Source organism: Sus scrofa, chromosome 1, assembly GCF_000003025.6.
Source record: "Sus scrofa isolate TJ Tabasco breed Duroc chromosome 1, Sscrofa11.1, whole genome shotgun sequence".
Lineage (NCBI taxonomy): Eukaryota > Metazoa > Chordata > Mammalia > Artiodactyla > Suidae > Sus > Sus scrofa.
In genome coordinates, this window is record NC_010443.5 from 193,344,136 (window position 1) to 193,361,277 (window position 17,142).

The following is a 17,142-nucleotide window of genomic DNA, read 5'->3' on the forward strand; positions in this document are numbered from 1 at the left end:
TTCGCCTTCAAATTAAAATAGTATAAAGTGCATGAAAGTAATGTGTCTTAAAAAAAAAAATGCTGTAATTCTGTACTCTATACCCTTCCATGTACTCCCTTCCATGCACTGAAATAGTACCAATTAGGTGACCTAAACCAACAGCAGGAAATGCTCTCCATGGGAAATAAATTAGTTGAGGCTGTTTCATCTCTGGGACTAATCAAATGGTTTCAAGTGTTTAGGGAAAAGTATGAGTATTAGAAAAAGGAACCGAGTGTGGAGGATAAAGAAAAGTGAGATAGATGGCTAATCAGAGATAATGTTCTGAGAGTCCTTCTGAGGTGGCAGAGCCAACTCCTAGCCAGGGAACTCGGTCAAGACTGCCAGCATCTTGGAAGCAGGTCTACCTATGATTGTCATTGGTAGTGTTGCTGATGATGTAAAGATGGTAATGTCTTACTTTGCATGGGATGGCATAGGGGAAAAGTGAGTGAAAGTATGAGTCAAGTCCATGTGTTCAGTTGGATTGGGCCCATTATGAACTGAACTGGGGGGATGAAGGAGTAGTAATATCTACAGAAACCTAGGTATCAGGAATAATGCTGTCTTTGCTATCTGCAATATGCTAGGCAGAACATTTATGAATTTAAGATGATCCTTGAGTCCAAGATAATAGAAATGCCTAGATCCATTTGCCAAAATTTCCCTACTGTTGCTGGATCTGCGCTGTGCAGGACCAGAACTAAGGTGAGTTAAGGAGACGCCCAGAACACAATATTTAAGGAGACACTCACTCTCAGGCTCCTGTAAGTTTAGGGTGGGCGCTTGTGCTATGTGTCATACGTAAGATGCCAAAGTTCTGAGAAATGGGATCCCTGTAGACAAATGTCTCAGAATTTGGGGCAAAGGTAGGCTCTGTAGACTTACTTTTCCCATCCATCCCAATGATACATTTGCTATTCAGAAAAGACGATGAAATATAAGAGTGTTTAAAATATTCAATTCACGTTTGACATCTTTGAGTTAGCTTTGGAATGATAAATACCTACTTTCACGATACATAAGCAAGACAGAGTAGAGCACATGGCTCAGATCCTAGAGCAAGATGACCTGAATCCCAATCTTGGACTGACGATGACTAACTGTACAACTCTGGCAAGATACTACACCTCCCGTGCTGCAGCTTCCTTATCTGTAAAGGAGCCATCATATCACCTCTCTGATAAGGTTGCATCTGAGTTGAGTGAGTTATAGGTAAAGTGAATGCCTCATGGTAAGTACTTGACAAGTGTTAGCTAGAAGGATGTCAGCAGCCCCACAGCAATGTGGACAATCTGATCCTCTGAATGTCTGAAGGATGCTCTGAGGATCTGTGCAAGGATGTGGACCCAGGAAACAAAGAGGTGGAGTTATTATGAGAGAAACAGCGCAAGCAGTGGCCTCAGCAGAAAGGCAAAGAACGATATGACAGGCAAGGACCCCAAAATAGCTCTTTCTCAGTCACTCTCATGCCCAGTAGGTTTGTAATTGCATCATAAATACCAACTTAAAAAAGTACAGGATGGTGGATTTCAACATGGGACCTCCCCCCACCCCCAACCCCAGACCAGCAGCCCAGCATCATGGAGGAATTTGTTAGAAATGCAAATTCTCAAGCTCCATTCCAGACCTACTGAATCAGAAACTCTGGGGATGGGCCATTGCAGCCAGTTGGTGGCTCTGATTCCACTCAACTCAGAGAACCCCTGGTGCAGTGGACAGAGTATGAACTCCTTTTTTTTTTTCGAAAAAAGAATAGTTGAGTTACAACGTTGTGCCAATTTCCAGAGGCATGGACTCTTGAGCAAGACCAATGGTTTCAAATCCTTTAAGATGTTGAAATCAAAGCATCTGTATAAACTGCTAAGCCAGCCCTAGGCCATAATAAGCACTTAATACAAATCTCATCTCCTCCTCCTCTTGCTTCATTTCCTCCACCTTCCTTCTCTTCTCCTCCGCTGTCATTGCCATTTCCATCAGCTGCAGCATTGCCAGCAGCAGCAGAAGCAGCATAATTTGCCATCACTTCTGAAATGACATCACTAGACCTGAGGTTACCAAGCTGGCATCGTGTGACTCAGGAGCCTTCTCTGGCAGGTGAGGGGAAGATGGATGGGCAGCCCCACCCCCAGCACATCTGCACTTGTGTTTACAGTGCTCAGCCCAGGTGCCAGGAGGCTCTTCAGGCAAGAGAACCTGGTCACAAAGTTCAGATTGTGCCTCTGCTCATATCCTGCTTCTGTTCCCAACAGCAATTGGAGGCTGAGAGCTTGTTGTAAATCTGCTTAATTGAGCAGTTGAGGTCTTTATTGACCTGCTGAGGAACTGCTTCTAAGAGCCTGTTTCCAAGCTCACAGCCCCTTTCAGTCCTGGGCTTCACAGGATGTTTTCTCTGCCTTCTGCTTAACATAGACATGGACATCTGTGGTCACCATCTTCTCCCTTTATTGCTCTTTTAAATTTTTTTTTTGTCTTTTGTCCTTTTTAGAGCCACACCCGCGGCACACAGAGGTTTCCAGGCTACAAGTCAAATCAGAGCTGTAGCTGCCAGCCTACACCACAGCCACAGCAACGTCAGATCCAAGCCACGTCTGTGACCTACATCACAGCTCACAGCAACACTGGATCCTTAACCCACTGAGCGAGGCCAGAGATCAAACCCACAACCTCATGGTTCCTAGTCGGATTTGTTTCCACTGTGCCATGATAGGAACTCCTCTTTTAATTTTTTTTTACACAGAGCAGAGAAACAGCCAATAATGCAGAGAGGCAGAGGAACAGGCTAAAGCAATGAAACGGGGTGGGGGGTTGTTAGGCATCAGCAATGCAAGGGTTGTATCATGAGGGTTGGGAGGAATTAGAGAAATAGGGGACAGAAGCTTACAAAGTATGGAGAAGCCTGGAAAAATTCACAGCACTTCCTCATCCAGAGGACTAGAATGGAAAATGTAGCTATTTCCTTACTGAGAAGCACTGAAAGCTGTAATGATGGAGAGAAACCCAGAGGTGAGAGCAGACAGAAAATTAGATATTGGATTGCAGTGCAATATTGTGTTATTGTTTAGGGGGAGGGGAGAAAAGGCAATTCTTTTTAATGGGGAGAATGGGCAGATACCGTGGCTGCAAAACAGCACTCTGGTTGACTGCTACATTGCCTCAGCTGTACTCGGTAAAGAGAAACAGGAGGATGTCCAGAGAGGAGAACGGAGACCAATGAAGGGAGTGCAAGGACTCATATGAAGATGGCAAGGAACATCCTGTGTACGAAACACGCTGCCTTGGCCCCAGGAGAACGAGGGTGAGCAGTACTGGGGAGACTACCTGTACCTACTCCCATCATCCATGGAGTAGGAACAGGTAGCCTCACATGACAGTATTTTGATTAGCCCTGATCAAGGGCAATTAAGGAATGTGTTACTTGGGTTGAAATACAGGAAAGCCTAGACACTTGTCCCACTGGGGTATGGATAAGTGACAGCCTCTGCAGGTCTTCCCTTTGCCCAGGATGCTCTTTATCTTGGCCTGAGCAGCTCCTTCAATATTTCAGGCCTTGGCTCAGTGTCTGCTGCTCAGGGAAGACCTGATCTTCAAAAAGAACACCTTTTCCCTGCATCTGTAGGAGTCACTGTAGACCCTGCCCTTCCTTGAACGACTTCACAGCAACATGAAATTATCTTCCACACCAAATTCTTGGCTTCCTTAGTGTCTGACTCTTGATAGAACATTTGTCCACAAAGAACTTGGGTTTTGCCTATTCACCACTAAGTCCCAATAACCAATTATTATTCCAATAATTAATCGCACTCATAAAGAAGTTAAGTCATGGCCCCCTGCCGAACAAGGCAAGTCAATGTTAACTTATTCGGGCCATGCAAAAACCTAGATTTTATCATGTCCTTTATTTGAAGAAACAGAAGAAACTTGAGGCCCAGAGATGTTAGGTGATTTCTGCAACGTTTCATAGACCTAGGTGCCAACATTTCACAGGACTAGGTTCCAGGGCTGGGATTTGAACCCAGGTTCCCTAGCTTTAAAATCATCACTCTCCATCACTTCACCATACAGCATGTACCCAACAAATATGTATTGAATAAGTCAATCAATCAATACATGAGTGAGTGAATGAATGAGGATTTGCAGCCAGAACATCTGCCCAGAGCAGGAACCAAGAAATGCACTGATGTTCCCCCAGCCCTGTTGAGGGTGACTCCTCAATGACAGCATTCAGGAATAATGCAGATGTCATCCTGCAGAGGGCTCCCCAGGGTGATTACCTGTGTTGTGCTGAACAGGATCTCCATGCCCTGAGCTGCCAGGAAGGCCTCCCTGCCAGACCGGAGGTTGGCAATATGCTTGAGGCAGAGCAGAAGCGCCCGCGGATCAATACATAGGAATTGGCTGTGTCATGGCTGTGCCAGTCCTGATGCAGCCTGAGCAAGCCCGAGACATAGCCTCTGTTCACCGCCCTGCGGCTGTTAGACTCTGAAAGCAATGGAAAAAAAGGCAACATCAATCACAGGTTCTCCTGGCCACACCTCCCATGAGATACTGATTCATTATAAAGGGCCTAAGAGTAACTTTCCAGTGGTGAAACCTAGAAGATATCACTTAAATCAAGTGATGCTATTCAACATCGGCAGATAAGATGCCCTGAGAAAGACACAGCATCACTTCTATAGTATTCCTGCCCCAAATAAATAACCTGAACATAATCATGAGGAAAATCAGGAAACCTGAAAGGGACACGGTGCAAAATATCTGATTTGTACCTTTCTAAAATGTCAAGGTCATGAAAGGCAAAATGAAAACAAAACACAAAAGACTGAAGAACTGAGCTAACAGAGACTAAAAAGACACGACATGTAAGTACAGTATATAATTATTATTTAGACCCCGGGCCAGAAAATAATTTTTTCTTTTGCTACAAAAGGCATTAGTGAGGCAATTGGTAAAATCTGAAAAAGTTATGTAAGTTACCTGATAGTGTTGTGTCAATGTTCAGTTCTAAATTTTGACAAACTATGTTTAAGTAAGTGAATATTCTGTGTTTAGGAAAATCACAATTGGAGTATGTTAATGTCTGTAAGTTATTTTCAAACAGTTCAGAAAAAAAGGATAATAATGTGTGGAGGAGAGAGAAGGAGCAAGAGTGTCCATCAGATTCCCTTCCTGCTTCCTAAGCCACAGTGAACTCGGGATGTTGTCATCTGGGTTAAGCAAACTCTAAGGTTTAGGTTGGAAGGAGAAGACTGTGAGAGATGTGTAATGTCTGGAAGGCTGGTACACATAGCAGAGGTGTTGCGTATTTCCCCTTAAAAGAAAGCCAGTTTATGCATCATCAAGGGGTTGGGTCTGAACAGTAAAGGAGCCCCTCAGAATCAAGGCTACCTAACAGGACACTGGGCTCTGTGGTAATGTCCAATCAGCGCTGAAAACATACAAGCAGAGTTTGGAAGTCCACCAGCAGGGGTGTGAGGATGGCTTGCTTTGATGGAGAGCTGTGACAGCATGGTCTTACACTCCCCTGCCCCTCTTCAACACCAGGACTCCTCTCTGTGAGCTGAATGACCCTGCATGAGGTCTCCCAGGAGACCCATCGAATGGTTTCTTCATTTTTCCAAGACACAGTTTAAATTCTCTCTGAAGGAAGCAAAGGGGAAGAATAGTCCGATACCTCTCTCAGCGATTAACCTACACTGCTTTTCGTGTTAAACTTCTCAGGCCACAGAGCTGGTGGACAGATGTGGACTAGCTCATCTCAACCTATGGAGCTGGTGAGCAGACATGGACCAGTTCAGGTCTACCCCATAGATGGGCAGATCCTCTCTGTATCCTGGTCCTCTCTGCCCCTGTGGATGAGGCACACTACAGAAGCTAAGCAATGGACTCTCTCAAGCACAAATGTCTTCTATTGCATCTCCGCCCCCTCACAACTGCATCTCTTCATTATCCAAACTGTTCGTGCTGGTTTATGAGACAATCTCTGCTTCTGGCCAAGAATGTGAGAGAGATCCCTTGAGCCGTAATTGGATAAGCAACATTTCAGCTCTGAGTCAGACTTTCCCCTAAATCCATGTAAGTGCACATGAGTGAAAAAAATAACATGGAAACTCAGTGCTTTATTCCAGAAGGATTTTCTCATAATATTAATGGAATTCTCCTTTTTTTTTCTGCTTGTTTGTCAAATTCTAAATCGTCAGGCTTGACTGAGCCCCTACTGAGATTTTTTTGACCCATTTGTACAGTTGGTTTTATTTTTTTAAACTTTTTACAACATTTCATTCAGCCATGACCCTGAACTGAGAGCGATGAGCTTTATTCACTCAGTGATGTGTTTGTGGAAGGCTTAAATCATCTTCATTACCGACTTTAATGAATTATTCTTTTGTATCAAAAACATTTCTCTCCTTGGCTGGTCCTGGCCACAAAGCACTGGAGCTCTTTACTGCCTAAATGAGGTTCCAGCCTATCCAATATCTGATGTTTAAAAGAAAATTGAGGATTAAGTAGGAGGTATTAAAGGAAAGTATCGCCTGCTGAAAAGATGACAGAATAGCAAAAACAGTGCATGGAGGCCCTGTGGGCAGTGGGAGGGTAAAGACTTTTGTCTTTTATCTATTTTAAGGGTTGGAGACTAATCATGCATTATCCTTATGACCTTCATCCTCCACTTTGTTGGGAGAGGGAAGAGGATAAAGGAGAAAAAAAATCTTTAATTGTCTGACAGAAAAATCCCTTATCAAAACCCAATGATATTACTCACGATTTCCTGTTAATCTTCAACAAGCTGTCATGTTTACTAACATCTAAAATAGACACACCTCCCCCTCTCAACCCCAAATCAGTCAATCTTTTTCCGAGAATGTCTTGAGAGTTTGGCAAAAGTGAATACACATCTAAAATCCCACAAGAGGAGATTCATCAAGCTGAGCAAATGGAGAGAAGAGGTGAAGAAGGAAATGAGGGTCCCTGGGATCAGTGACCAGCAGGAACTAGAGAATATTCAGGAGAAGGACACTACCTTTCCCAGGGAGGCCAAAGAGCAAGGAGAAGATGTGTGTGTGGGGGGGGGGGCGTTCAAACGCTGTTTCCTGTTACTTAATTAAAAAAAAAAAAGTCTGCGTTAATTGGCTTATTGTCAACTGGTTGGAGGATGAGGTGGAATGGACAGAAAGTACTTCCAAACACCTTTAATTTAAAAACCTGCCTCAACTCCTACCCCAGCCAAAGGTGCTCTTGGAATGCCCCCCAACCCGGGCTCCATTGGCTCCTCCCTCGTGGCCTCTTGCTGAAGGTCATTTTTGGCCAGTTGCCCTGTGACAAATCCACAAACACATCCTTGTCCTCACCTCCAGTTTACCCTCTTATGGTCCACTATTTCTATCCTCATCTCCAGATTTTCTCCTCCTGAAGTATGTGTAACTAATTCTCAGTCTAAAATGTGATCTAGCGCTCTTTTTATTTTCACTCCAGGTATTTGTGCAGTTCCAAATGTTTTTCTTTAGTGCCGACCTCATTGATGCAGCAGGTTTTTACACTCAGGTGGGAAGAACAGAAAAAGGAAGGAAATATGCCAAGATGTATCAATAGTACTTATGAGGGAGGAAGATATTGATGATTCCATTTGCTCTGGACTCCTTAGACTCAATTCAGACTTTTCTATAATCTTTATTCTCCACGCAGACTACAATAAACTTTGACAATCAGGAGGAAAAAGGTTACCCTTTGACAGGAAGTCCATAGACTATAGGCCACACCAAGTAGTAAATGCCTGTGGGCGGGATAAGCAGGGCCCAGGTTGCCATAGCAACCAACTCACTCCCCCCCCCATCCCTTTAGAAAGAGAATTACCTACCTCGCCCCTGAAGGCATTTGAGATCATGATCATCTCTATAAAGACGTTTGTCTTTTAACAGGAAAGCCCAGACCCATTCAAGACTCAAAGATTGGATTTCTCATGGGGAATTTTCAGCCCTATGACAGGCTGGTGGAAAAACACTTGGTGACCCAGCTTATTATACCTGCAAGCAGCCCAACACTCTGCCACTGTTATCTGGCAAAACCAGAGGAACTTTCTATTGTGGTTCTTTGTTTCCCATATCTGAGAATTTTATCACACTTTATAGGGTAAAGTGAAGAGTTAAAGCAGAGGAAACATGGGAACCTGTAGCAAAGTGATGAGCTGGAAGCTTTAATAACCACTGCTCTAGGAATGAGTCAGACAACTAAGTGCACCCTCCAAACTCATCTTTTCCATACTGTGTGCCCTTCGCTTCCTTGCTGAGCAAACCCTGCTACTCTCGGCTTTCTTTCTGCAGTCCTTGCAAAGGCCAGGAGCTCCACTGCTTTCCAGCTGTGTTATTTCATAGCTCTTATCACTAAGTCTTATCTGAAAAACAATAATAATCTTTTCCTCATGGAACTGTTGAGAAAATTAAATGAGATAATATACATATAAAGTAGGTAGCTCGATGCCTGGAACATAATAAGTACTCAATACCTGTGGCCTGTCATAACTGCCATCACCATCATGATAAACACCATCTACTTATTACTCCAACTTCTTCTTTATAATTTTGGACAAGGTACCAAATGCTCAGGACATGAACAGATTCCTTTGGGCAGCCTTACACAAGAACATGAGCTCCAGGTCACAGAGCTGCTGATTTGCATTTTGGCTCTGCCCTTTATCCGCTGTGTCATCTTGGTTAAGTTACTTAGCCATTCTGGACGAAAGTTCCATCATCTGCAAATATTAAGGCAGGATTAAAAAAAAAAAAGATAGGAGTTCCCTTTGTGGCTCAGAGGGTAACAAACCCAACTGGTGTTCTTGCTCAGTGGGTTAAGGATCTGGCGCTGCTGTGAGCTGTGGTGTAGGGCAGAAGCTACAGCTCTGATTCTACTCCTAGTCTGGGAACCTCCATATGCCGCAGGTGCGGCTCCAAAAAGTAAAAACAAAAACAAAAACAAACAGACAAACAAAAATCCTATAAAAAAAAAAAAAGGCAATGACAATATCAGCCAGACATGTCCATTATGAGGAAGGAGTGCATAGCATAGCATAGCCCCACATATATGCTTCATAAATGATACTCCCCTTCCCCACACAGATGACATTCAAACTTCACATACCTGTCACCAGTGAGAGCAGCCCAAGGAAAAGTTTCCAAATAATAAAATGCATAACCAGAGTCCTTCCATTCTCATGTTATATAGTTGACATACCGCCCCCAAATGGCCACCTGTTTTACATAGCTGCATATCTGTCCTTAGATACCCCAAAACTGCACACTGAGGGTCTTATCCCATGTGTACCCAGACAATGTCCATAAGGTAGATATTTATAGTTGCCCTCTCTGACCAAATCTACCTCATTTGGGTCCCATTACTCTAAAACTTTTTTAGAAGACTGTTTAGTGCCATGAGATTCTCTTGATTGATAATGGTTTAATGCTTAATAGCCCACCCTGCTTTATTTTTTATTTTTTATTTCTGCTTTTTAGGGCCACACATGCAGCATATGGAAGTTCCCAGGCCAGGGGTCGAATCAGAGCTGCACCTGCTGGCCATGGCCACAGCCATGACAATGCAAGATCCAAACCATGTCTGCAACCTATACCACAGCTCAGGGAAACACTGGATCCTTAACCCACTGAGCAAAGCCAGGGATCAAACCCACATCCTCATGGATACTACTCAGGTTCATTACCACTGTGCCACAACAGGAACTTCTGCACCCCTGCTTTTGATAAGCATACATGAGAAAAAATAAATACAAGGATTCTGGGCCCCCATTCCTCTTGAGAACAGAAAACATTTTCAGCCACATAGAAGATTATGACATTTCTTTCCCAAGAAAGTCTTGCCCAGGAAGATTAAATAGCTCTATTAAATAGCTTTATGTCCTTTTGTTTCAGAAACTCAATGGAAAGTCATTCATACCAAGCATTAACAATTCAGCTGGTTCTTTTCAGGACCACAGTACCCTTCTCAGAACAGAAGACCACTCAGTTGAGCTTATCGAAGTCTCATTTCTGCCCCAAGGTTTGCTTCCAAACCCTGTCCTCTCCATGTTCCCCACTCCTGAGCAATTATATTACAAATGCTGCCTGCTCTCAGTCAGGAACCCACCTGGAAAGACCACCTTGAACCAGAGCACTCACACTTCAAAATATCCCACCTAAGAGCCCCTGCTTGGAGATGGCCCTACAATCCAAGGTAACTGTGACCTTAACTGCAACAAACTGTCCACTTGTCTTTGCAACAGATGCCTTCAGCAGTCTTTGTAGGGCATCAGTTTAGAAGACATTTCTGGACAAAGTAGACTTTTACCAAGACTTCTAAACCAAACCACATGAACAAGAAGCTGCCTGTTCTGCCATAGTAACACAAGTCACAATTACTGAGTATTTATTTACTGAGTGTTTCCTATGTGCTCAGTACCAGGCTAATCATCTTACATGATCATCTCATTTATCTCAAGGAAATGCCTGAAGATAAGCATTATTTGCCTCCTCTTTGTAATTTTTAAATTTTATTGGAGTATAGTTGACTTACAAGATTGTATTAGTTTCAGGTATAGCAAAATGAATCAGTTACATTTATACACATGCGCGCGCACACACACACACACACATCTCCATTCCTTTTTCCTATATAGGTTATTAAAGACTACTGAATAGATTTCCTTGTTCTTTACAGCCAGTCCTTGCCAGTTATCTATTCTAGACATAGTAGTGTGTATATACTAATTCACAACCCCCAATTTATTCCTCCCCCCACAGGGTTTCCCCTTTAGTAATCATAAGTTTGATTTTGAAATCAATGAGTTTGTTTCTGTTCCATAAAGAAGACAAATTCATGATATCATTTACATGTGGAATCGAATACACAATGATACAAAAGAACTTCTTGGCTTTCTCTTACAAACGAAGACACAGAGGCTGAGAGAAGTTAAACAACTTATTTAAGCTTATAAATGGCATACCAAGGATTCAAATGGAATCCCCCATCTGTCTCCAAAGCTGACACCCCACATTGTTATCCCCAGAGCTCTTGATGCTGGCTTGTACAGATTACACTATTTTGCATTCAGATCAAGACCTTTAATACCAGGGAGAACCAGTTTCTGGAGAAAGGTTTCTGAAAGGCTAAAGGAGAAAAGGCCAGTGGAGCCCTTAAGGTACTTGAGGGTGTGGCTTTCAGCCAAATCTAACTTGGCTCAGCCCCTGCACCTTCCACCCTCCTCCATCCCCCCCACCATCCCCCTCCTCCTTCCCCCTACTCCTCCTCCATCCCTCTCCTCCTTCCCCCTTACCAACCCCTCTTCCATCCTCCTTCCCTATCCCCCTCCTCCTTCCCCCAACTCCTCCTCCATCCCCCTTCTCCATCCCTCTCCTCCATCCCCCCACCCAACCCTCTTCCATCCTCCTCCTCCATTCCCCCCACCTGATCCCCTCCTCCCTCCCCCTCCTCTGCCTTCTCTGCTCCCTCCAAGGCCCTAAACCATGGTCAGAGTTGATTTTTAATAGGAAACTCAAGAAGGCTTAAACATCCAAATAACCAACCAGTGGCTCTCTGGGTCACGGAGATGTTTGGGAGCCTCCCTGACACTGCGCAGTGACCCCCAGAATTCAGGCTCAGAATGTGGGTGCAGTGCTGCTGAGAAGCAGAAAAGGAGTCAGCTCTCAGCTGCCCTGGCAGCTGCAGTAGAAGCTCCTCTCAGAGGAGAAGCAGTGATATAGGTACTGAAACATAGCTAATCTTAATGCCAGCAGTAATGGAAATTACACTCCATTATCATTAGCTCAAATAAGAATAATGATATTGAATTAGCTTGCAGGTATCTTTTTTCTCTTTGTAAAATAGATACATTTCAGTAAACTTGGCTATAAAGTAAATGTGGGTTTCAAGCAAATCTTGTTTTCCCATTGAGTGCCTTTTGAAAATTAAAGATGCTTTTCCTAAGCTCCAGAAAGAGTGGCTGAGAAGGGTAAGAAATGATTCTTCATAGCATTGTTTTAAGTCTAGATTTGCCTATTGTTCGTGGGTTTTTTTTAAATCACCAACTCCTTGTAATACCTTTCCACAGATACATTCCCAAGCCACAGGCATGCCACCGCTCTCAGGAAAACCTCAGAAGCCACATCTGCCTCTCCCTCCACATACCCAGCTTTTCCTTTGGTCCTTGGAGGGTGCATGTCTAAGAAAGGATGTTATGCTGCAGGGCCACAGGGGACAGGGTCACTATCAATGATGTGCTCCAGACTTCAAATTCCCCCCACTGCCCTGTATCCCATATGTTGAATCAATCTCATCTTGTATTGATCAATATTTTTCACATTTTAGCATTTCCAAAATTAAGGTGCTTTTTCTCAATGATGGTGTTTCAATTACAACTGGCAGCATTTTTTTTTTCACTCTTCCTGGCACATAAAAAATGATGCATCTTATAGTCAATGACATCTTAGATTGGAGGAAATGGAATTAATTTTTCAATATTTAGTTTGCAAAGTTCTCTACAAGGAGAGCTGATCACTTGAGAGGTCTGCTCAGCATATGTGAATAAGCAGAGGCAGACTGATCTGACATCCAGATCTTGCTGTGGCTAGGCACACAGTAAATTATCAGCTAAAATCATACCCCTAAAACCCAAGGTACCACCATTCATTCATTCAACAAACACATTTAACAATTACTATGTGTCAGCCACTCTGGTTGGCACGGGGGTTATTACAGCAGGAAATGTGACGGACAGGGTCTCTATTCTTCGGGGCTTGTATTCCCCTAAGTGGTAGGGGGAGTAGGGGACATTCCCAGACCCAAATAGGTACACGCATGCCACACGAGTGTGCACACACACACACTCACCCACGAGGTCACTTCAGATAATGACAGATGAGACAAGTGAAAATAAAACAGTGATGCAAGCATGACCAGGTGGGGCAGCTACTTTAGAAGGGGTGGTCAGGGAAGACTCTTTGAGGAGGGTACATTACTGCTGAGACCTGAATATTGGAAGGGATCATGATGTGGAGATCCTGGGACAGAAAATTCTAGAAATCTTGGGAGCCAAGCAAGTAGAAGTATAAATAACAAAACATCTGGAAGCTAAAGTCAGGTGAAGAAAGTGAGGGGAGAGCAGTAGGAAATGAATGAAGAGGAAGGCAGGGATCAGAACTGGGGACCCCCAACACTTTGGCATCCATCACAGCAGGCTGTGCAAAATCAGACTGGGGGTGTAGGGGGAAGACGTGTTAGTCTGAGATTTTCTCACTCTTCCTTTGTGTTACCTGTGTTTGATATCTCTGCAAGAAAATTCTTTGGAAGGCTCATCTTTGTTAGGATCTAAATTTTCTCAGGAGTTTTCCCATCCATCCAGAATTTCCCTTCGAGTGTAGAGTCTCAGTAGGGAAAGAAGCTCCTTTTAAGCCCCAAGATGAGCTTCTCTCCTCTCTGGTTCATTGTAGATAAACTTCCTCCTGGCTTCACACTGCCATTTCCACTGTCAACTCATCCGAAGATGATACTTAATGAAGAAAGCCAAGATTTATACCAAAAAGGAGAAAATCAGAGCACTTCCCACCTTCCCTTTTCTGTCAGTGGACAGGGGAGACACCTATCTGTCTATGGCCTTGCCTGCTTTGGGCCAGAGTACAGACAAGCAATGTGGACTGCAGGAAAGTGAATCTGCACAGTGGTGCAAACATTCCATGCAAATTGGTTCACGCTGCATTATGCCTCCATGCTCTGCATGTGTGCGGAGGAAGGCAAAGAGCTGGCCTCTGTGCTCCTGGCCCGCTGCCTTTGGCCTGATGTCATCCAAGAGTGCATGGCTGTAAGATCCCAAAGCAAGCGTGACCCTTGTGCTTCCCTGTTTCTAACTCCACTCCAATCACCGGTGACCCTGCCAAACTTCTCTCCTACCATCTGAAATGTGCCACCAGCAGTTTTCCACTTGTTCCCCATGCATCCTGCTCGTTACACTGCCCAACACATCTTACTAAAATGCACAACTCAGATGCTGTCATTATCTACTTAAAACCCAGGGAAATCCAGAAGGTCTGTGGATGCCAACAGGGGCCTGGTGTTCTCTGGATCTCTCTGTATGGAGGCTACAGGTGCCAGGCTGTCGTGTGTTCTGGGGATTAGAGGGAGGGGCTATGGAAAAGGCTGAGCAGCATCTCTGATGCCCCACTGCCAGCAGAGCAGCTCCACCATCAGCTGTTTGCATGCAATGGCTCTGCCAAGGTTTCCATTTAAAAACTACAACAGTTTTATTTCTTCAAAATTAAAGTTTGAAACCCTCAGGTAGTGAAATGAAGGGATGGGTTTTAGTCCCAGTGTGCCAAGTACATGTCACATCATCTTAGGCAAGTCAATCAATCTCTTCAAACCTCCTTGTTTTCTCTGTAGACAGTTTCCCAGCCTCACACTGGTGAGGAGTGGAGGGTGTTCCTTGGGGGGAGGAGTGGAGGCAGCTGCCCTGTGCCTTGTAAGATGTTAGCTGCATCCTGGCCTCCATCCACCACATCTCTTGCAGATTAGCAACCAAAACTGCCTCCATGGAGTTCCCACTGTGGCTCAGTGGGTTAAGAAACTGACACTGTCTCTGAGGATGCAGGTTCAATTCCTGGCCCTGCTCAGTGGGTTATGGGTCTGACATTGCCATAAGCTGGGGTAAGTCACAGATGAGGCTCAGATTTGGTATTGCTGTGGCTGTGGTGTAGGCCAGCAGCTGCAGTTCCGATTCACCCCCTAGCCTGAGAACTTTCATATGCCACAGGTGTGGTCCTAAAAAGAAAAAAAAAAAAAAAAAAAAAGGTCTCCAGGCTTTGCTAAACATTTTTTTGGGACAAAATTGCTCTTGTTACGATTGCTGCTCTAGAAAAATTATATCTTCATCTGTCTTGGAGGAGGAGGAGGTGAGGATTAAATGGGATACCATATGAACAGGTGCTTTGTAAACTGCTGTTGTTAAAGTCAGGAGGAAACACCCAACGTACACCATGACATAAATAAAAAATGTATGGCCCATCCTGAGTGGCATGAGGAAGCTACCATCCACCATCAGAGCCCCGGATATTTACCTCTGTCTACCTCTTTAAATCTTCTGGATACTTTATCTCCGTCAATCCATAGCCAGTCACTCATGACACCAATTCTAACACCCAGGACATTCAGAGCATCCCAGGCAAGAACCCCTGATGCCCCAGAATGAAGACAAAGTATGTGAGTGGGTGTGGATTAACTCTGCCAGCTGAATCCATCCCATTCACCTGTTTACTTACTCCTCATATTGAAAAAACTTCTAGAAGGAAGATAGACACTGAAAACGACTATGTATCAGTCAATGCTCAGGGAGATGTCAGGAGATGGAATTACACTGAAACATGCTTTATGCCCTCCTATGACTAATTCCTGTGACTCCCAGTATTTTTTCCAATGGTGCTTATAAATAAAATTAGAATTGATCTTTACAGAGATGTACTAAGATCACTGTGCTCCCACTCGGGGGACCTCACCTTGTCTAAATATTGACTAATTATCCATGGAGGGTACCACCTTTCCTGCTTTACCAATGGGGAAACTGCAGTACAGTTTCTTTAAGGAATCCACCCAGGGTGGCCATGATTTGAACCCACAGTATCACCAGAACCAGTTTCGTGAATGTCGTGCAAACACTCTTCTCCACCCTGTCTCATCCTTCCAGAGAGTGAGAGGTGTGAACTTTTAGCAAACACAGACCACTTTCATACAGGACCCTGAGCCTGCTGGAACACATTCACACTGCTGTCAAAGCATCATCCTGGCCCAAACATACGGGTGGCTCATCAGGCCAGAGGGAAAGCCCTGGAGATAGAGCCGAGTCTTCAACTCGTGCCAGAAAACAGGATGGCCTGGTTAAAGCACAGCTTCCTACCCAGGTATGGGAACAAAGATTGGCAGCAATCTTATTACAAAAATATTTACTGCAGCCGATAGTTGTATATCAAGCATGGATAACACATCACCACCACCACCCACAGGTCTGTTAGATCCTGTGGGGGTGCCTGGAAACACCTCGGGCAATGGGAAGGTGATTCAGCAGCCTGCCCATTCCACCGCAATTTCCACTGGAAGCCAGCCTCCTCATTAATTAGGTCCAGTTTACTTAGGCCTCTGAGTAGCAAGAAACTCTGAAGGTACTGGCCTGGAGCACAAGGATGAAGACAGAACTCTGGGTCTCTCTCTCTGGGTCAAACCTTCCCTGGCCCTTCCTGAGGACAAATACTGCCTTCCAGATATCCCCAAGGATGCATCTGCCTGTCTTTAAACTGTAATCCCTGACAATTCACTGAGCTCTGAAAGTGTCCCATAAGGATATTCATTTCAGAGGTTTTCAAACTTGATTCCTTCAAGCACCTAGGAACCTTCTTGGAAATTTCTCAGGGTCAATCAGGAGCCATGAGAAGGGAGTGACAAAGGAAAGGCTGTGAATCACAGGGCTCTCATACTTCTCCCATTTTGTCTGCTTTCCATGTGTCAGCAATTCAGAAGATTTCTTTTAAAAAAAAAAAAAAAGTTTCTTCTACTAAAACATTTTCAAACCGCTCAACTTGCATATCCCTCCCATTCTTGGAAAATCAAACTGAAGTTGAGTACAGTGACAAAGAGCTAATGTAAGGTCACATGCCCACCAACAGAGTCCAGGCTTCCTGACTCTGTGTGGACAGTAGAAATCACCTCTGAAATAGGAAGACATTCTGCTTTGAAGACAGTCACGAAGTTTAAATTTTAGCTCTCCACTTACCATTCATGGGAACTTGGGAAAAATCATTACCCTCTGCTAACTACAACTTCCTTGTTTGTAAAATGGAACTGTAAAGTGCCTGGCAAGTCCAGTGCTCTGTAATTAATAGCTAGACTCATTATGCACTGAAGGTACTCTAATAAACAGTAATTCTCTCCCCACTCCCCACCTTCCTGCCCCCTTCCTTGAGGGCTTGCAGTGAACAGTTCGTGAAACACATCATCAAATGGGATTTTCAATGCCTCTGGACCAGGGGAAGGCACACAGACATCGCCTTTAAGTCCTGTCTTTGGCCTTGGGAGCGAAGGTGAGGAAGATACAGGCTAACA

General features: G+C 44.2%; 1 protein-coding gene across 1 annotated transcript in view; it reads right to left on the minus strand.

Moving 5' to 3' along the window:
• AGBL1 (ATP/GTP binding protein like 1) overlaps positions 1 to 17,142 on the minus strand; it is an 809,164-nt gene that overhangs the window by 618,769 nt on the left and 173,253 nt on the right. The window contains 2 exon segments of the mRNA XM_021062610.1: positions 4,296 to 4,399; positions 4,402 to 4,503. Coding sequence (XP_020918269.1) covers positions 4,296 to 4,399; positions 4,402 to 4,503 — 206 coding nt within the window.